The 21452-nt window shown below is 37.9% G+C and overlaps 1 protein-coding gene across 6 annotated transcripts in view; it reads left to right on the top strand.

Moving 5' to 3' along the window:
• The window catches only part of CUL3 (cullin 3), a 94446-nt gene extending 75723 nt beyond the window's left edge, over positions 1–18723 (top strand). For all 6 annotated transcript variants that reach the window (XM_042950319.1, XM_042950317.1, XM_042950318.1 and 3 more), the window contains 6 exons: positions 1590–1714; positions 2170–2266; positions 3752–3886; positions 10338–10524; positions 15487–15632; positions 18260–18723. In XM_042950319.1, coding sequence (XP_042806253.1) covers positions 1590–1714; positions 2170–2266; positions 3752–3886; positions 10338–10524; positions 15487–15632; positions 18260–18391 — 822 coding nt within the window. In that variant the 3' untranslated portion in view covers positions 18392–18723. The remainder of the gene's footprint in view (positions 1–1589; positions 1715–2169; positions 2267–3751; positions 3887–10337; positions 10525–15486; positions 15633–18259) is intronic.
• The last annotated feature ends 2729 nt before the right edge of the window (positions 18724–21452 follow it).

Genomic DNA, 21452 nt, shown 5'->3' with positions numbered 1-21452 from the left:
CCTCCCACGATGGAACTTACATTCTAATCTGGGTCACAGATGAGAATGAGATAAACAAGCACATAGCACCTTAGCAGGTGACAGGTAATAGAGAGGAAATCTGTAGTGGCAGAGTGGTCAGGGAAGGCCTCCTTTAAAAAATGGCATTCTGAGGAAAGATTTGAAAATTAGCAAGATGTATGGGTATGTGGGAGAAGGGATTGAACCAAGTTGTGGCGCCATTACTGCCACCTGGAAATGTACCGCTGCCACTGCCCACCTCTGTTCGTCATCTAAGAGTCTCCTGTGGTCATCTCTCCTGTGCATTATCTAAGATTATTAGCTTCGGCTGCTTGAGTAGTTCTTCAGGAGATCTGAGTGGGGCATACTTGTTGATATTTATGAAATTTATCTCCTTAAAAAAAAAATCTGTATCACTGGGGCGCCTGGGTGGCTCAGTCGGTTAGGCGTCTGACTTCTGCTCAGGTCACGATCTCACAGTCTGTGAGTTCAAGCCCCACGTCGGGCTCTGTGCTGACATCTCAGAGCCTGGGGCCTCCTTCAGATTCTGTTTCTCCCTCTCTCTCTGCTCCTCCCCTGCTCACACTCTGTCTCTCTCAAAAAATAAAGACTAAAAAAATCTGTATCACTAATCATCCAGGTTAGATAAATATGGAATAATGGTTTAAAACAAGCTGTGAATATCAATCACAATATTTCATTTGCGCTTAAGAGTTCCTGTTGGGGCCCCTGAGTGGCTCAGTCAGTCAAGCGTCCGACTCTTGGTTTCTGCTCAGGTCATGATCTCGCAGTTTGTGAGTTTGGGCCCTGCATCAGGCTCCGTGTTGACAGTATGGAGCCTGCCGGGGATTCTCTCTCTCCCTGTCTCTGCCCCTCCCCCGTACTTGCTCTCGCACGTGCGCTCTCTCTCAAAATAAATAAAAACTTTAAAAGTTACTGTTAATGTGCTTTCTTGTTTTCTTAGAAATTTGTTGATAAAGAAGAAAATACCTCACTGTGCCAGTAATGCTAGCATCTATTTTGTAGAGCTAGTTACCCATTATACAGTATTTGTGGAGCACACTTTGTAGAACTGGATCTGCAGCGTCTTCTGCAGAGGCTGTTAAAATAAGAACTACATTGAAAACATGAAAGTCGTGATTAATGTAGTGGAAATGTGAATGAGGTATTAGAAATAGGTTGTGTGTTAAGATGGTAAAAATATTTAAAAGTGGATATCCTTAAGATGAAAGATTTAGAATTTTCTCTAAAATGATACTTCCATGACACCTTGACGTTGTATCTAAAAAGACATAATGGCCAAAACTTTATCCTTCTCAGTGATACCGTTAACACTTTTGTTTATATAGTAAGAATTCTCTCTTGGTCATTATTTTAAAGCCAACATCTTAAGCAATCATTGCAAATATTTGCCAGGATAATTAAAATTTGGGAAACACTGATGGATCTAGCCTTTAAGAAGTTAAGTTTTAGTTGCTAGATGTTGGACCAGGGGCGAACTGCTTGGGTAACTCTAACACAGTGTCTGTATGGAACGGAAAACAAATCCTAGTTAATTTGCGGGGGACATCTTTTTATCTTTTACACAGGTATCTTTAGGTGGTGTTGATCTCACAGTCCGGGTGCTCACAACAGGTTATTGGCCCACTCAGTCAGCCACACCAAAGTGCAACATCCCACCAGCACCAAGACATGCTTTTGAGATATTCAGAAGGTAAACATAGATCAAACTTTGTATTTGTAAGTACACGTAATTGTCCAAAGTTGAAATAAACTTGAGCATTAGTGGTGTTCCTGATTGAGGATGCCTGTACTTCACGTTTTACCTAATGTTCAAAAGGCGAATGTATTCTTCATGCTTCTTAATGTGTGAGAATGAGTTGTGTAAACTCTTTTCAAAGGGCCAGTTTACTCATGTCTTCATCCTTAATGTATTTTGTATCGTGGACGTCTGCCCATGGCTTAGAACAAACGGATTATTGGGTTACTGTGGAGAAAAGTGGTCTTAGGGACAGTAGCAGCTGATCTGCAGGCCAGGGGCAAAGTGTACTAATAGCAATTAATATTGCCCTTACACATAGACACTTGTTAAGGGTTATTATCGTGTAGTTTATAATTTCAAATATGTAAGTTACATGACTCTCTAAAACCTGGTTTGATTTGCTAAAGGTTTTACTTAGCCAAACACAGTGGTCGACAGCTCACGCTCCAGCATCATATGGGTTCTGCAGATCTCAATGCCACCTTTTACGGACCAGTTAAAAAGGTAACTGTTGACAGTTGGGACATACTCACATTAAGTAACTGGAAATTAGTTTATGGAATTGATTTCTGATTTTTGTTGACCTGGGTAATTTATGTATTCCTCTTATTTTCCTGTCTGTTTGAAATATTCACAAGGGGAAACTGGCTTTAACTTACTTCCTTCTGTTCTTTATTGGACACTATGAAGACTCAGTAGCCTTCCTTCAGGAATATATAATAATATAATTATGCATTTTATGTATAAGATTAGATTTGAGACAGTGTTGCATAAGCTAAGAAAAGCTTATTTAAGAGCATACAAAGGTGTTAGTCCCTTTTCAGAATTCTCACATCTCCTATAATCTTTGTTTCCAGTAAATCAAAACCAGGAAAATTAACATGGCATTTGTGAGATGTACAAAATACTACAAAAGTATTTACTTTAAAAATTAGCAAGGCACTAGTGAATTGCTTTTGTTTAAAAAACGTAATAGCTTTTTTACATCCAACGTTGTGAAGTTTAGACTAATAACTTGCTTGCATTGCTTGGATATCATTCAAATCAAAGTCATTTGCCTTCAAATAAGAAAGTAATAAATAATAAATCTTTTAGAAAAACATTAAAAAAAAAATACCTGAACTGTCATCTAGGCAGCAAATAACAGTTTTATTCTGTATTTTAAGAATAGTCCTAATGGTTTTATATAAGTTACTCTAACCCCCCCCCCCGCTTTTTTTAAATATTGTTAATGTCTACACCTGTTCTAATTTTTATGCTTAAATGAAATGGAAAATATTCTTTACAGTTCATGTTTGACACTATTAAATATTTGAGCATAAGTAGTAAGGTTATGGATACTAACAAACTCAGCTTTTAATTATTGCTTGCTTTTGTTTTAAAAGAGAGGGTTTTTTCCTAAATAATCATGTTTTCTTTTGAAGTTGGGTTAAATAGATAGTGGGTTTTAAAAAACAATTCGCATGTTAATTGCTGAAGGCTTAACTTTCTACTTTGTACTTAAATCATAGAGCAGAAACAGGCTTAAGGATGGCAGAGATTTTTTTTTCCCTCATCCTGTGCTGTTATTTGATCTTACTGTGATCAGACCACACAGACAGAAACCCCTATTACTTTTGGTAGGAGTATGATGACAGTGTTGTCTTTTAAGTCTTTTATTCCATCCTGAACTGTTAAAATAATTTTAGCTATCACTATAAGGAATCGTTGATTCATTACTTGCTCAGATATATTAAAATGTTCATAATGGGGAAAAAAAAGGACAGTCCTAAATAATGAATGAGTGTGCATGTGTGTGTGCGTGTGTGCGCATACGTACATATACACGTACCTGTTTTTTTTAAGTTCTGTTTCCTTTTTATGGAGGAATAAGTTAGGCAGTTTTATTATGGGGACAGTTGGATATTACAGTGCTTATCTTTCAAACATACTGTTAAAGTTACCACGAGATAATTCTGTCTTGTTTGTATTTTTTAAAAAATGAAACAGGAAGATGGATCCGAAGTTGGTGTTGGAGGGGCCCAAGTAACTGGCTCTAATACACGGAAGCACATACTGCAGGTCTCCACTTTCCAGATGACCATTTTAATGCTCTTTAACAATAGAGAAAAATACACGTTTGAGGTATGTGTCGCTTATATAAATTTTAAGCAATTGTATTGTTTCTGATTCTCCCCGCTTACCAGGGGTCTTTATTTGAATAACCTTTAAAGTTATTATCATTTGAGTATTATTTTTATTAAGTAACCTTTGAGTACCATTAGAGAAAACAACGTAAAATTGGGCGATGGAACTATCTGACCATCACATACTTACTGGCTCACATTTCATTTCATTTTTTTAAAAACCAGCTTTATTGTAGCATGAGTGTTACATGATAAAACATACCCCATCTAAGTGCATAATTTTAGGAGTTTTAACAGATCTGTGAACTTGTATAAGTGCCATCACAATCACGATCTAGAATATTACCCTCTAAATGTGTATACTCCTTTGCAGTGTGTTCCAGCTCACTGTCCCAACGTTGCCAGTGATCTGCTCTGTATCACAATAGATGAGTTTCGCCTTGCTAAAATTTCCTGTAAATGGGATCATAGAATATGTGTTGTGCTTGTCCATCACGTATTTTTGAGTCATCCATGTTGGTGTGTGTATGGTTTCAGTAGTTCGTTCCTTTTTATTGCTGAATGATACTCTATTATACGGATTTACTACGTTTTCTTTACCCACTTACCTAGCGATGGGCATTTGAGTCATTCTCAGATTTAGGCTGTTAGGAAGAGAAAGATGGGTTGAACTTTTTAAGAGACAGCCAAACGATGTCCCAAAGTGTTGTGCTCTTTCACATTCCTGCCAGCAGTGTAGGAGAGTTCCAGTTGCCCCATATCGTCTCCAGAATTTAATACTTTTAAATTGTAGCTGTTTTATTTGGTGTGTAACTGTATGTGACTGTGGATTTAACTTGCCTTTCCTTGATGGCGATCAAGACGCAGAGAATCCTGGGTGTGTTCCTGTGCCACTTACATGTCTTGTTTGGTGAAGCGCCTCTTCCTGTCTTTATTGGGTTGTTTGGAAAGCTTTTTACAAATTTTGGATACAAATCCTTTGTCAGATCTGTGTGGTATGAATATTTTCTCACACTGTCACTTGCCTTTTCATTTTCCTTAAATGATATTTTTTGAAGAGCAGTAGCTTTTAATATTGAAAAAGTCCAGTTGCCACTTTCCTTTTATAGTTCATGGCTTTTGATATCCTGTCTAAGAAATGTTAGAATTTACTTACAAAAAATAAGGTAAAAATTAAGAATTATTTCCCCCCACACACAGATATTCAGTTGTTCATTCCATTGTTCTTTGTCCAAAGCGTTGTTCTTTTCCCTTTGAATTACCTGGCACCTTTATGAAAAAAATCAATTCACCATATATGTGTGGGTCTGTTTCTGCACTCTGAGCAATCAAATCTGATCGCTTTGTATGTCTAGTGCTAGTTTTACACTATCTTGGTAGTGTCAAATTTCTTTTTTATACCCATCTTTTTTTTCTTTCCTCCACCAAGACCTTTGATTACGTTAAATGCAATTAGTCTTTTCCCATGCCTTTAATAGGTACGTTGAGTGGAAATAAAGATCATGTGATTCTTCCTAAATTTTTTTTTAAATGTTTGTTTATTTTTGAGAGAGAGACAGAGTATGAGAGGGGCGGGGTAGACAGTGAGAGGAAGACACAGAATCTGAAGCAGCCTCCAGGCTCTGAAATGTCAGCACAGAGCCTGATGCGGGGCTTGAATTCAGTAGCCGTGAGATCATGACCTGAGCTGAAGTCGGACACTTAACCGATTGAGCCAACCAGGGGCCCCAAGATCATGTGATTCTTAAGTGTAAATTTAAGATAAAAGCTGTAAAATTATTGCCATATTTATTCTTAATTGAAAGCTAATTTTCAGATACCGTGAACATAGAAATAAGTTCACTTGAAGTTTAGGGCAGAATTGAATTGTAGATATTTTTGAGAGAGAGAAAGCTTAAGAAGGCTCCACGCCCAGTGTCCCAGCACTGAGCCTGACACAGGGGTCAGTCGCGTGAGCGTGGGACCATGACCCGAGCCAAAATCAAGAGTCAGGTGAGCCACCCAGGCACCCCTGTAGGCCTATTTTATACCTACCTTCATGCTTGCATTTAAGAGATTATTGTTTTTATGGGATACACCTAAAGGAAATGCTTTGAAACCCAAGTGTTGTAGGTCTGGTGGCTAAGCCAAGAGGTCTTGGTCTTATCTATTTGCAGGTGTGTCTTACCTAGGTGAGTAACCTCAACTGTCCAGTGCAAGTTACATATGATTTATTTAGTCCCAAGGATATTAATTAAGCAAGTATTGAGGACCTTGCTCAAGTTGTAAGCCTTTTCAAACAGGGGTGGACTTAAATGATCTCTAACAGCTTGACTGTTTTAATCTGCAGCTACCATGGGTAATATATTTTAAGCAAAATAAACTGCTGATAAATGCTAATTAATGCTGGTTTTCAGTCCTACTTTATAAAGAGCTGGTGAAAATAATGAGACAAAACCATAAACTCACTTTCTAAAGCCATTATTAGAATTGCTAGTAATTTTAGTGGTTCAGGCTTACTCTTCTCTTTCCCAACTGACTTGGGATCACTGATACTAATGAGCATCATTAAGTAGAGGGTAAAATTAGGCAGAAAATTCCTCTAATATTTCACATGTTAGCTAAGTAACAAACCAGATGCCTGAGCATAAATGGCATATGTAGAATGCCATTCCTGTGGCTCCAAAGCCTTCTGGCTGCTTGCATCTTGAACAGGGGGCATTGTGAGAAGGCACTTGAAGTTTGTACTCATACCGTATGTTGCATTCTAGTCTGCTGTGTAAGCATTATTAGCCGGCTCTTTTACAAAACTCACCTCCACAAATTAGAGGATAGTTGAAAGTAATACTTTAAAAGGAGGCTGATTTTTTAACTCTGAATACTCTTTATAAGTTCAGTAAAACGGTGTATGTGTTATTTAATGCTACATAACACATCTCAAAACTTAAGTTTAAAACAGCCTCTAACAATTTATCATCTTTCCTGGTTTCTGTGGATTAGAGGTTTATTAGGAGGAGCTCATTTGGTGAGTTTTGGCTCACAGGTTCTCATGAGGTTGTGAAGATGTCACCTGGGGCTTCAGTCATCTAATGTTTGTGCCTGGAAAATACACTTCCAAGCTGTTGGAATATTCTTCCTTCCACGTAGCTGGCAAGTTCATTTCAGCTCTTGATAAAAGAGGTCTCCGTGTCTCTTCACGTGGCCCTTACCACATAGCTGTTCAGTTGTCCTTGCATAGCAGTGGGAAACTCTCCCTAACCCGAGCCATCCAAGAGCCCCGGGTAGAACCTGGCATGCCTTTATGACGCTAGCCTTTGAAGTCGCATACGGTCACTTCTTATTTTCTTGATCACCCAAGTTAGCCCCAATACTGTGAGAGGATCACACAAGGCTAAAACATACCAGGATCATTATGGGCCATCTCAGAAGCTGCCTGCAAAAGGTGGCATTTATATGTTGTGTCACATTTCATCCGTGGTAGTCAAGCTGCTGAAGCTGTTTCTCTTTTTATGTATTTTTTTTAATGAATAGAAGTTTGTTATGGTTTAAAACAGCTAAAATCAGGAAGTACATAAAGTGGTAGTTTCTACCCTAGATTATAGTAACTAGCATTTGGTTTTTGAAAGGCATGTAGATATTAATTAATATATATTTTTCTGAATGTTCTTTATTATACTTCTTAAATTTTCTTGAGAGTGAGTCTGAAATATAAAAACTAGTTATGGATAATAGCAAAATTAATGTTAGGCAGTAGCACTTAAATAGAAATCAGTTAAAAACCAGTGATAATTGGTATCTCATGAAGAAGTGCTAACATCATTAATAACATAATTTCACATCATAGAAAGGAAAGTGTTTGGGAATACAAGGTGAAATAGACAATTTGCAATCACAGAAATCCTTCACAAATGTCCTGACAAGACAATAAAAAAGATCTTCTAGAAGATTTGAATAATATAATTAGCAAATTAAAATTGAAAGCTATACCGAGAACTTTCAAATCAGAAAGCAAAATACACCTATTGCTCTTGGAAATATGTGAGGTTGACATAACCTTATTACTAAAAGTGAACAAGGAGAATACAAAAAAGAAAAAGCTATAGGTTATTCAACTTTAAGTGCACAAATCTTGGGACGCTTGAAGTGGCTCAGTCAATTAAGTGCCTGACTCTTGATTTTGGCTCAGGTCATGATCTCATGGTTCATGGGATCAAGCCCCACATCAGGCTCTGTGCGAATAGCCTCCTTGGCATTCTCTCTCTCTGCCCCTCCCCAACTCTCTTGTGCTCTCTCTGAAAATAAATAAGTAAACTTAAAAAAAAAAAAAAGAAATGCACAAATCTTAAATAAAATATTGGCAAGTCATACTCAGCAGCATATTGAAAGAATGATTCCGTGTGTCCAAATAGGATTTATCCCTGGAATACAAAGAAGGAATTTGTTAACATAATGAAGGTTTCTTCTCCTCCTTCATCATCATCATGATCATCATCATCATCATAAAGTTAACTGAGCATTTGCTGTATCGCCAGACTTTTCAAGGAGAAAATCAATTAATGATTTCTATAGATACACAAAAAGCATTTGTAGTAGTCAGTCTTCATTTCATATTTCCAGGATATGGGGGACTCTTAGCCACCTAAGAATAGAATGAAATCCCCTTAATGTCATAAGGTTATATCTAACGAGAGACCTAATAAGCAAGCAGTAGTTAGTAGTAAAATATTAGACCTCTGCCCATGAAAGGTAGGAACAGATTTTAGGATATCTGCCTAATGATTACTATTATTCAGCATTGTTCTGCAGGTCCTAACACTAAGAAAAAGTGAAATTTATAAAATATCAGGAGTTGACAAAATTTGTAGTCAGGGTGATTGTCAACTATGATAATCACCTGGGAACATTCTTATAGAAGAGTTCAGATGAAAAATCAACTTTTATATGAAAATCAGTTAATCAGAAAATAACTTGAGGAAAGCAATATTTTAATAAGAATCATCATCGTTTCCTAGGACTCATTCTAGCGAGAAAGGTAGAAGACTTCTACCAAAAAGGTAATAAAGCAAAAGAAAATGAAAGGGTACATGTGCCAGAATGGGAAAAGTACATGTTACAGAGGAGGTGTCCCATTTATATTTAACATTAATACTGGTGTATTAATGGGCATGTTCCTGTACATACGCGTGTGTGTATGGATTTGTATTCCTGTGTGGATATGTAGATGTATAGGAAAAGTCCTAAAGGATGCACACTGAATTGCAATAGTCACCTCTGGGAATGATCTGTAATTGTAAAATATCACCTAAGAAGGAGTTTCTAGTTTTCTCTCAGTATGACTAAACAATAGAATATGTGATTAAGTCACTTGTCACACATAATAATAATTATAATCAACATTGTAATAATAGCACCTATTTAATTTGCCAGGATTTAACATTTATGGTATTTGAAATGGCTAAAGTATGGAGACATACAGAGATCATTTGAGGCAAAGGAATGTGCTTCATCATCACTAAAATTCGCATTTCTTTCACTCCTCACTGATAGTCCTTTAGAGAAACCCACGCTGGTGCTCAGACTCCTGTGAAAGAGAGAATGACTCTCTCCAGATCAGTTACACGATCAATATGCCTATTCTTCCTGAGCTGCTCTTGAGAAAGAATAGCTTTTACACAGCAAATCAAAGCGATCTGCCCTGCTCTGAAGGCTGGGTGGCATCATACATCTGTAGACATGTAGGAACTACATCGTATACATGTACAATTCCCTTCCTGTCCCGTGGACCAGAGAGGAGCATGATGAATCAAGACATTACACATTCATTCTTCTCTAAACTGCTTTTGTTTGTACTATTGCATTTTATTCATACCATGGTAAGAAGCAAAAATTATCACCTGGACTTGAAAACATTTCTTACTTTTTTTCATGTTTAATGTTAATTACCAGGAATTTATGTTTTTTTCATTTGGTCATACAGGCAGTAAATGGTCAACACGGATTGTGAATTTTGATTATATGGTAGAATGGAATGCCTTAGCTTTGGGCTGACTTTGCTTCTTTCTAGAAAAGAAGTTGCTGAGCAGAAGTAGTGTGGGTCCACTTGTAGGATCGTAGAGCTTTTCCAAAAGCAATCGTGTTTGTTAACACTTTGTTTCGGTTTTTTTTTACTTAAATAGTAGAGCAGGTCCCAAATAATCTCTGCTGGATGACATTTTTAGACTAGGCCTTATATCTCCTGAAATAAAAAAGTACATGTCTTTTCAATATTTTGTGATTTGAATCACCTTTTCCTCTAGTTTGTTCAAATAAGTGAGATTTTAGTGAGGTGTCCTAATAATCAGGGAATTCTTTGTTGTAAATTATTTCTTTCATGTAATTATCTCTCCTGTTCGGTTGATTTTACTTAGTAATTAACTGATCTGCTTTAATCTTTCAAAAAGTCTAATTCTGTCAATCTGGTGAAATTTCAGGAAATTCAACAAGAGACCGATATACCTGAAAGAGAGCTTGTTCGAGCCCTGCAGTCCCTCGCCTGTGGTAAACCAACCCAGCGGGTTCTCACGAAAGAACCCAAGTCAAAGGAAATAGAAAATGGTCACATATTTACAGTTAATGATCAGTTCACATCCAAACTACACAGAGTCAAGATTCAAACAGGTACCTGGAATTATATTTTTCCTCTGAAAAAATTATTATCTGTTGGATTTCTTTCTTCAAAAGCAGTACTGCGTTTCTGATGCTGTGTGACACGTAGGTTTAAGGACTAAAGCAGCTCTATTCATATGTGTTCCTGTCAAAATACAGTTGAATCCAAGTACGGTGAGCGTTTTAAAAAGTAATTTGTAGTGTGAACGAGGTATTTATTTCCATTTGGTTTTCAACAGGTTAAGTACAATTTTGTTATAGATTAGTATTTATAAAATAATTGTTTTTAATTGGCTGAGTTAACTAATGATGGACATCTTTTTTAAACTGATTTACAAATTTGTCAGAGTTGGGGGTTATTTATCTAAAGTTTGATTTTTAGATGCAGCTATTTATGTTTTGATGGGTATTTTTTAAGTTGCAAAACCTTAAAAACCCATATTATCTCTCATTTAAAAGCTTAGAAATGACCCTATTGTGAACAATTTTTAATGTGTTTATTTTTAATTAATAATGAGCATCCTGTTTATTATATACTTAACATAGTGTACAACGTGTGTTTTCTATGTATTTAAGGGGAAAAAGCACTTTACCTTTGCTCATGTTTAAACCTCTAACATAGTTTGTTCCCTGATTTCAAAATTACTATTAGATAAGCTTCACAGGACTGACTCATCCATTACAGCTCTGTAGTCTTTGTAGAAAAATAGTATTTTAAAATAAGTTTAAAATGATTGTAGTTTCTTTAACTTTAAAAAATTGTGTTTATATTATAAGAGTCTTTTAAAAATTATTTTAATGTTAAATCTGTAACTGATTACCAGGATACATTAAAAAAACATTGTATACACACTTCTACTGACCTTTTTGACCCTGATTGGATTTGTATGCCTTCTGAAGCAGGGTGGTGTCTCTTTTAAAGCATTGCCTAATTTGTCCCATATTTGCAGACCATATCATTGTACCTTCATCACCAAAAATAGCCTCATGTTTGGACACAGATGTAAGTTGAAAATAAAAACAGAACTATGCTTAAAAAGTCATGGAATAAAATATCTTTTTTTCCCCAGTGCAGGGCATAAGACTTTACAGGTTTAGGTAGATACAGGTTTTGGATTTCAGGACTTGTTTGTATTCTAGATTTAGAGGAAGATGTATGGTGATACATAATCTGAATTACCAAACCTCACCCTGCTTTACCCTAAATAAGTAACTCTTTATAATCCTAGATTCCATTATGTCCAGCAATAATAATTTCAGATACTATTTTTGTTCTCAAAAAGAAATAGTCTTCTCTCTGGATTTTTAATTTGGGGTGGCAGTGGTTGTGTGTGTGTGTTGTGTGTGTGTAGTATTTTAGATCTGATGAAAACAGAATTTTTTATTTTTGATGTTAAATGTGTGTATATAACACTTTAATTAAAATAGGAATACAGTTCTGTGTGGTAAGGAATTCAGCTAGATCTCTTAAAGTTCTTTTCAGCTATAAAATTCTAGGAAGAAATAATGTTTTCATTTAGGAACGGCACTTAGATTATCATGGCTCTTAAAAATATTTTGTAGAAGTTAAAATTTTCTTTCTGGTGATAAGTATGTGACCACATGGGTTTTTCCTAAGTTGTCAAAATACATCCTTGCCTTTTGGCTCATAATCGAAGATGCAAAGACTCTGTCCTAACCTAATTATGCTGCTCTTACTATAGTCAGGAATTGAAGTTTAGACAAAGAAGTTAAAAATATTACTCAAATAATACAACCTTTGAGAAGAATTAGATTTCACTGGGCCCCTGGGTGGCTCAGTCGGTTAAGTGTCCGACTTCAGCTCAGGTTGTGATCTCATGGTTTGTGAGTTCAAGCCCCACGTCAGGCTCTGTGCTGACAGCTCAGGGCCTGGAACCTGCTTTGAATTCTGTGTCTCCTGCTCTCTCTGCCTCTCCCCCGCTGGCATTCTGTCTCTCTCTCAAAAATAAATAACCATTAAAAAAAAAAAATTAGATTTCACTGTAATCTACAGCAATTTCCATAGTTAACAGTTTTCCCCACCACTGCATCCCACTTTTCCCCAACCCTTTCCCAGATATAGCTAGATACATCTGTACCCCCTTACACAAGCATGTGCCTCTGTTATGTTCTTCTTAAGTGAAGGGTATTGTGCGAGTCTGAGAGTGAGCTTCTGCCCTCACGTTTTAAAAAACCTCCTAATCCAGTGTGTATCACCACAGCCTTCCCATTTATCTTGGAATATACCTATTTAGGTGGTCACATCTAGCAGAACACAATAGATTGTTTTTTAAAAAATTCTTGGGGCGCCTGGGTGGCTCAGTTGGTTAAGCGTCCGACTTCAGCTCAGGTCATGGTCTTGCGGTCCGTGGGTTTGAGCCCCACGTCGGGCTCTGTGCTGACCGCTCAGAGCCTAGAGCCTGTTTCAGATTCTGTGTCTCCCTGTCTCTCTGACCCTCCCCCGTTCATGCTCTTATCTCTCTCTCTCTCAAAAATAAATAAACGTTAAAAAAAAAAAAAAATTAAAAAATTCTTTTCTCCACCTTTTTATTTTAAATATTTTCAAATCCATAGAAAAAGTGAGAAACACGATAACGGACAAAGGTATGTATGGCCGTCACCTGTATTTATGAGTCATTAAATTTTTTGTCCCATTTGCTCCGGTGCCCTTGACCCCACCCTCCCCCTTCATATGTGTATATATTTGCTACAGCATTTTAAATTAATCTGCAAACATTACACTCCCCCACCCTAATACTTAAGTATACATTTATCTCCTTAGAATAAGGTATTTTCCAAAATAATTGTAATACTGTATCACACCCAAGAAAATTAATAATTCCATAATACTTATTTGTATAAATAAATATTTTATACCACCTCCACTTACTTGTCCACAGTTTCCTCAAAAATGCCTTTCTAGGGGCACCTGGGTGGCTTCGTCGGTTAAGCGTCTGACTTCGGCTCATGTCATGATCTCGCAGCTCATGTCCATGAGTTCGAGCCCTGTGCCAAGCTCTGTACTGCCAGCTCAGAGCCTGCAGCCTGCTTCAGATTCTGCATCCATCTCTCTCCCTCTCCCTCTCCCTCTCCCTCTCCCTCTCCCTCTCCCTCTCTTTCTCTCTCTCTCTCTCTCTCTCTCTCTCTCTCTCTCTCTCTCTCTCTTCCCCCCCTCCTCCTCCCCTGCTCACACTCTGTCTCTCCAAAATAAACATTAAAAAATAAAATAAAATGCCTTTCATATCTTACTCTTTAGGTCCAGGATTCAGTTAAGGTTTCCCCATTACATTGATTTTTATTTACTCTAAGTCTGTCTGTCTGTCTGTCTCTCTCTCTCTTTCTTTCTCTCTCTCCCTCTTCCTCTCCCCCTCCCCCTCTCTCTCTCTCCCTCCCCCTCTCTCTCTCTCCCTCCCCCTCTCTTTTTTAATGACGTTGGCTTTTTTTGAGTAAAAGCATTATTCTTTCTTAGGAGGTCATTTTAATCTAATTCTTCTCTTCTTAAGATACTGATTATCTTTAACTTGGAAAAAGGTACTGAAAGAATTCTTAACCAAGGGATTCTAATTAGAAACTGCTGAGTAGGGGCGCCTGGGTGGCTCAGTTGGTTAAGTGTCTGACTTCGGCTCAGGTCATGATCTCGCGGTCCGTGAGTTCGAGCCCCGCGTCGGGCTCTGTGCTGACAGCTCAGAGCCTGGAGCCTGTTTCAGATTCTGTGTCTCCCTCTCTCTCTGACCCTCCCCCATTCATGCTCTGTCACTCTCTGTCTCAAAAATAAAAAAAAGTTAAAAAAAAAAAAAAAAAAGAAACCGCTGAGTGGACATACACACCAGAATGATCTTCTGAACTGTACAGTCTGCTCTCTTGTGGATGTGCCCGTGCCTAAGCCAGCAGTGTCTTAGGCGGTTCTTTGTAATTTTCCAATTTCTGCCTCCCAAAACTTCATTATCTATCTCTTATTGATGACCAGATAAACAAAAAATCTGTTACTTTTCTTTTTCTGCTACTTCAGTGAGAGCAAAGTTTTAAGAGAAAGGGACTTCTGTATTTATTCCTGAGCAGTTGCCTTGAAGACAGTAGGCAATAACAGAGTAAGACTTCTCTTCTCCGAAAGGTTGGAATGTACTATGCATTAGTGACAGTGAGATTGTGACATAAAGAAAAATTAAGACGTACGATAAATTGTTTAGATAATCTGTGAGAGGAACAAATAAAGTATTTGTTCTGGAGTTCTTTCAGCTGACATCCCAGTGGTGCTTTCTCATTATTTAAATTGAGCTAACTACATCTTGGCAATATAGAACTCTTTCCTCCTCTTAAGATATCTTGACATTATGTTGGTAAAGTACGAGCTGACCTCTGGAAGTCACAGCAATGAAAATTATTTACTGATAATTTTTCTATTAAATATATCCAGCTACCATTTTTCTTCCAGGAGACGGATCATTGTATTTAATAAAAACAAAATTGGTTTTATTATCTCTGTAAAATTAAATTCTTAATACTTAAAAAGAATAAGCAGAATTTTTGTATCAGTGATCGTTACTTATTTAAATATTTGTGAAAATAAACGTTGAAGTAGGCCCCTTTGAATGTTCTTCTTGAATGTTCTCTTCAATGTTCTCTTGAATTAATAAGTGTATGTGTATACTCAGGTTGAAATGGGCCTATGTGGGGGCGCCTGGGTGGCGCAGTCGGTTAAGCGTCCGACTTCAGCCAGGTCACGATCTCGCGGTCCGTGAGTTCGAGCCCCGCGTCAGGCTCTGGGCTGATGGCTCGGAGCCTGGAGCCTGTTTCCGATTCTGTGTCTCCCTCTCTCTCTGCCCCTCCCCCGTTCATGCTCTGTCTCTCTCTGTCCCAAAAATAAATAAAAAATGTTGAAATGGGCCTATGTGGATAATACTAAATTATCTTTGTCTCTAAACTACATTTTTTGCATTACGTGGTAATTACATGGTAAATGTCTTTGTCTTTTAGTTGCTGCCAAACAAGGTGAATCTGACCCAGAAAGGAAAGAAACGAGGCAGAAAGTAGACGACGACAGAAAACATGAGATAGAAGCTGCTATAGTGCGGATAATGAAGTCCAGAAAGAAGATGCAGCACAATGTATTAGTAGCAGAGGTAAGGGCGCTGCGGGGCTAGATCAGGGTCGAAAAGGCGAAATAATACTAACCGTTCAAATTTAGGGAAGAACTATATTCAAGTTATTTAAAATCTAATTTTAGAATAAGGAAACCATAGTCAGGTAACACTTACAAAGTATGGCACTTACTTGATAACTGAGCACAGGGGTACATCCAGATATGTGTGCACTTTGAGAACTAATGTCCTTGTAATAAAAGTAATAGAATATTGTCACTTGAAGATTAAAACAATTTTGCTGCTACTTAATGCTTTGATGTTAAACAGTCTACTTTTATTTCCAAAAATAAATAAACTTACCATTTATTGAGTGCTTACATATTATAAATTTGGAAACGAAGAAGGGGAAGCCTCCTTGAAAGGCCATTGAAATGATTAGGGCTGCATAAATATTGGTAGAGGGGGGAGAGCTGTGTGAAGACAAATGGGAAGTCACCATTTACCGACTGGCCGTCCGTGGGAAATGAGAGGAGTCGAGCACACGTCGGTTTCTGGCTAAGGAGGAGGAGGGACAGTGTGCCGCTGTGTTCTTCACGTCCGTGAGCAGAATTTTGCACAAGCTGAGTTTATATCACATGGCAAAGGAAGAAAATTACAAGAGTGATCGGTCAGGAATTTTCAAAAAGTGGAAAAAGTCAAACACTTAAGACCTGTTGGCAATTAGGTAACTCATGGGTTTTCCCGGACATTTGCATTGTTCTGGTAGAGTGGACATCTGCTGGCCGGGCCAGAGGAAAGAAGTGGAGGGGAAACCAGGAGAGTGCCTTGTCCTTCAAGACGTTGGCCCATGGGAAAAGGCGCAGAGCAAACCTGGAGGACTGGGTGTTAAGTTGAGGCGTCCTGGATTTTGTTTTTCTGGCGGGAAGATACTCCCCGTGTCTAAACGCTAAGGTTAAGGAAGGAAGGGAAAGAAGACGGGATTGAGGGACAGTTGACGTACAGAGTCTAGGAGAGGAAAGGAGAGCGAGCTGTGTAAAGAGCACAGGTGGATGGTAGGTGTGTTAACAAAGATGCTACTGATTGCGCCCCTCTTGGGACCCAGGGCAGGATGCAGGGTGTGTGCTATTCAAGGGTGGATACGAGTGTGAATAAATGTGTATGTGTAAGGAGGTGGGAGTCGAAGGAACTGTGTGCTGAAGTGGTCTCTCTTCCCTGCGTGAAACAGGATGTGAGGGGATGGTGCTCAGGAACTTGCTGAACTAGAACACATTAAATGTGTGTTATCAGTCTATACCAGAGATTGGCAGACTTTTTTTTCAATGGCCAGTTGTAGTGCGAAAGCAGCCACCAGTAACAGTTAAGTGTGGCTGTGTCCCAGGAAGAATTTAGAAAAACAGGCAGTGGGGCTGTATTTGGCCTGTGGGCTACATCTTGTTGATTCCTGGTCTGCCCAAAAGGTGTAAAAACAACTTTACCCTGCAGGGAACCGAGTAGTAGATTTTGAATGATGTCGTAAACGTGGAACGGGTGTTTGTGGAAGAGAACCAAAGGAGTCTGGGAGTTGAGGGTACTGTTGACAGTATAGCTGAAGTGATCCAGACCCTGTCAAGAAGGAGGTAAGGTCAGAAGAAGTTACTAGTAGCTCATAAGGAAGGGTCAGAGGGTGAGAGATCTCAGGTGGGTTGGGAACAAGTGTGTTGATAGTGGAGTGATAATACTAGAAAGGAGATAGATTTTAGTTGGAGGGGGAAAGTACTGAAGTTTCAGATTTCAAAGAATTGTCAATCCATTGTGGTCTTGGGGAAATGATCCAACAGGAGTAAAAAAAGGAAACTGGCTTGGGGGTGGATAGGTGTTCTGCAAGAGAGGCAGGGAGGCAGGGTAGATCAGTGGGGAAAGCATGAACTTTGGGGGCGGAAAGGTTTAGATTCTCATCTCTAACTATTGGTTCGGTTTACTTTCAGTTTATGTCAGTCTTGCTGCCTGGCTATGTTCCTCACTTTGCAGGGTTAAGAGCATTAAATAAGTTAACATACACAGAGTGACTGATACATAGTGCACAGTCAGACCTCGGCTGCTGCTGTCGTTACTGTTTTATTATCAGCAATGTCACAGTGCCTAGAATCCTGACAGCAGTTGGAGAAAAGAACAACAGCAGTAGCCCTTACAATGGACCAGACATTGCCATCAGTCTCATGAGGCTAAGTTAACTTTTCCAGGGTCCCAGTGCTAGTAAATGGAAGAGCTGGGACTTGAATCTAGATACTCTGGGTTCAGAGTCTGTGCTCTTAAAGACGTGATGATTCCGAAATTCTGTGAATGGGAGAATAACCCAGAAGTTTAGGTGATAGCATCAAAATGGTTAAGCCATCGTGTGGTGTACATTCATGCTAACATATTCCACCTAATTCAACTACTGACCCACCTTAGCATTCACGTTCTGATGAGGTATATTCTAACCCGTACATTACATTTTCAAATAAAACCTATTTTGATTTTCAAAGTCAATTTTTGACTTTAGTAGTCACATTAGTAGAGTTTGATACGAATCTTAAAATGACACATCGGTTCTGTTCACAGGTAAGAATTTTTCTGTGTTTACATGGAAATGTTAAATATTTTTTAAAGTTTCTGGTAGGAATTCGTTGTTCTACTTTCTCTTCTAGGTAACTCAGCAGTTGAAGGCTCGATTCTTACCAAGTCCAGTTGTTATTAAGAAACGTATTGAAGGACTTATTGAGAGAGAATATTTGGCACGAACACCTGAGGATCGCAAAGTATACACATATGTAGCATAAAATGCGTTCAGAAATTTGATTTATTGGACTGTACTTTTCGCATGGACTGAGAAGTTCTTTTAAATCATTAAATATTAAGACGGCCATCTCTGCTATTAAATTACAGTACATGTTCTAGACCATTCAGATCAAGCCTTTACTCCCTTTGAGAGTTTTCAACATCAATTGATTGAGCTTCAGGCTTTACGTTTATCCCTGTAGAGATCATCTTTACAGTTCCTCGGGAAAATGTGAATGTGCTGCGTTTTGTTTTCAATACTGTATGAAAACAGGAAAAAATAAAACAAAAATTTAGAAAATACAGCTCATTAAAATAAAATTGTTGGATTTCATTTCCCCAGGTCTTCAGTGTTGACGTAAATGTGTTTTGTAGTGTTGCTTAGCACTTTGCGCATTGTATAAGTTGGGTAACAAAAATGGTAAAAGAAATGACACAGTCCCCAGTTATCTTGCTCTGCTTAAGACATTTCTTCAGCTAGTCTTGTTTAATTTAAAGGTTTGATAAATATACAAAGACCCAAGCATACATTTGAGCATGCTTTATTCTACCACTTGCACTTACTAATCCTATAGCCTTATGACCAGGAACCTTTATTTCGGGCTCCACACACTCCCTGATTTCGTTTTTCCCTATTGTAATTTGAGATTTCCCACATTAAGTCATAATGATTAGGTTTTGTTCTGCGTTATCTCTAGAGAGAGAAAATATTTTAGTATGTATAAATTGTACAATAATTTTTTGCTGTTGTACTCACTGCTAATAGTGGATTGTATAGGGCAGTGTTTTTATTTCATTTATTGTAGACAAAAATAAATGATTTCGTATACACACACCCACTAACTCAAGTATGTCAGAGCACAAAGTTGGCAGCTGGTTGTATTTAATTCAGACCCTTTGAAAAGCACATGCAGCCTATACTTTGTTTATAAATATCTTAGGTTGCCCCTCTCTTAAATATATATTTTGGTGAAGCTGGGGTGCACTGTTAATTTTCTGTTTTGAAACGCATTCTCAAGATGCAATAAATATGATTACCTTAATATTTTTTAATGAGATCTTCAGTTCTTGCAGCTGTGTTTTGGGAAGTGATAAGCAATATTTTTCAAACCTGATGATTCTTGGGTATTCAGCTATTGTCCTCCAAAGAGTCATCGTTTCATGTTCTCAAAGATGTACTTTGTGCTGAAGATTCATGTCAGTTATCCTGTGCTTCCAACTTTCACCGATGTTTTTTACCTGATTGATCCGCCAAGGATTATAGTTTGCTTTAACTTCAGAGTATTTTTATCTTCAATTTTATTTAATTTTGTCTCATTTTGTTTTCATAAGACAATGTTTCAGCTGTGTAATCGGGGCAAACCACTATAGGTTTCTGTCTGATAGAAAAGCGAAATGTTACTAATGAGTTCAAATAACAGACTCTTGGTTGACTATCAGTACTGTTGATACATTTATTAGAATGTATGTCTCGGAAGATGGTTTCTGTTTAAATTTATGGTCAAGTTACAACAACTGAATTCTAATATGGATTAAAAACTCCACGTAAATATTTTTCCCCATGCGTCTTGGGTTATAATTTTCCTTTTAGAGTTGGCAATGCATTGAATTCTGTCTCCTTTTGGACTGTAGAATTGCAAGCCTCAGGCTCTTAATCTCTACATTTTCCACTTTCACATGATGCAGTTAAGATGCAGATGAAAAGTACCATGAGCATTATTCTCAGCGTACTGTTACCACACTTGAGTGACAGTAGGGCAGGTGTAAAATGGAAAGCTGGCGGGCTCAGCCTTCTGATGTTTACATAACTGGATTTCTGTAATGGGAGGGTGTTTGTCTACGGAAAGATACTGGTACTTGAGATGCCACCGCTTTTCTTACTGCTCTCCATTCCTAATTAAATAATTATAACACCTCGGGAACTAGAACAGCTCAGATGGCCAAGTTAACAAATACGAAAGGGGTAAAAACTTCATTTGAAATCTCAGTAAGCAAAAGTTTAAGTGCCATCTTAAAGTACTAAAAATCAGTGGAGTTAAATTTATGTTTTCTTCTCAAGAAGGGATGTACAGATCAAATCTAGAGCTTAGAGACACTTGTCAGGTTGGGAGCACCGGCTTGATACTCTAAATGCTTACAAATACATTGAAACACATTTCTGAGCTACAGTTGAATTGAATGGCTGCAGAATGGTACCGCATTGAAAAACAAAATTGGGTCACCTAACAGTTTTATGTTTCAACTCATATTATTTTAGCTCATAACGGTACATGCTGACATTACCTTCTTTTCAGCAAGAGGTTATTCATGCTGTTAATTTCTGGTTTTTAATGTCTTAATTTTAAAGAGGAATACATCCTAACCATTTAATCCTGTTGATGTGAATAAATTTTGGTGACTTACCTGAAGAATTTTGAGGGTGGATACATAGTTTTCTAACGACAAAAATGATGTAATCTGTGTTCACTTGCTGAGTTGTAATTCTCTGCTATCATTTTGAAACCCGGGACGGTGTTTCTTTTGAACTGTTACTATATAGTTATATTATTTAAAGATTGAAAATTCGTTGCAACTAGGGAACACAGCCTCACAAAATAAAATGTGGTTGTGAATGCAAGGATTTCTTTTATGTCAGTGAATTTTAAAAGGGGATGGCAGAAGAGATGTCTGTCAAGGATATGAGAATCACCTGTGTAGACTTGTACACACTCCCAAACCCCCAAGATGCTGATACACCTTCTTGGTAAGAATCCTCGTCATAGTAAAGCCCTGTTGATGGTCCACTCCCCACAGTGTGTGTGTGTAAGTAGCAGGAAAGGCTTAGGAGACAACCAGTGATCTTAAGATTACACCTACATCCCTAGGAAGCTGTTGGGTTGGCATCGTCTCAGCCTCCGAAATGTTACTTAGTTCCTCAATCTGGAAAATAATTCTGATAAGTTAGATCCAGATAATGCTACTTTTGTTCACAGTTTTAGAGACTCACTTCGAATATACAGGGTATTATTTTTGCGTGTCTACTGTCACTTAAGACAATTTTTAAAGCCTAATTTTATATAAGCT

The sequence above is a fragment of the Panthera leo genome, chromosome C1, assembly GCF_018350215.1.
Source record: "Panthera leo isolate Ple1 chromosome C1, P.leo_Ple1_pat1.1, whole genome shotgun sequence".
NCBI classification, from domain to species: domain Eukaryota; kingdom Metazoa; phylum Chordata; class Mammalia; order Carnivora; family Felidae; genus Panthera; species Panthera leo.
Note: the sequence above shows the minus strand (reverse complement) of the source record. Positions and strands in the feature narration are given on the sequence as shown.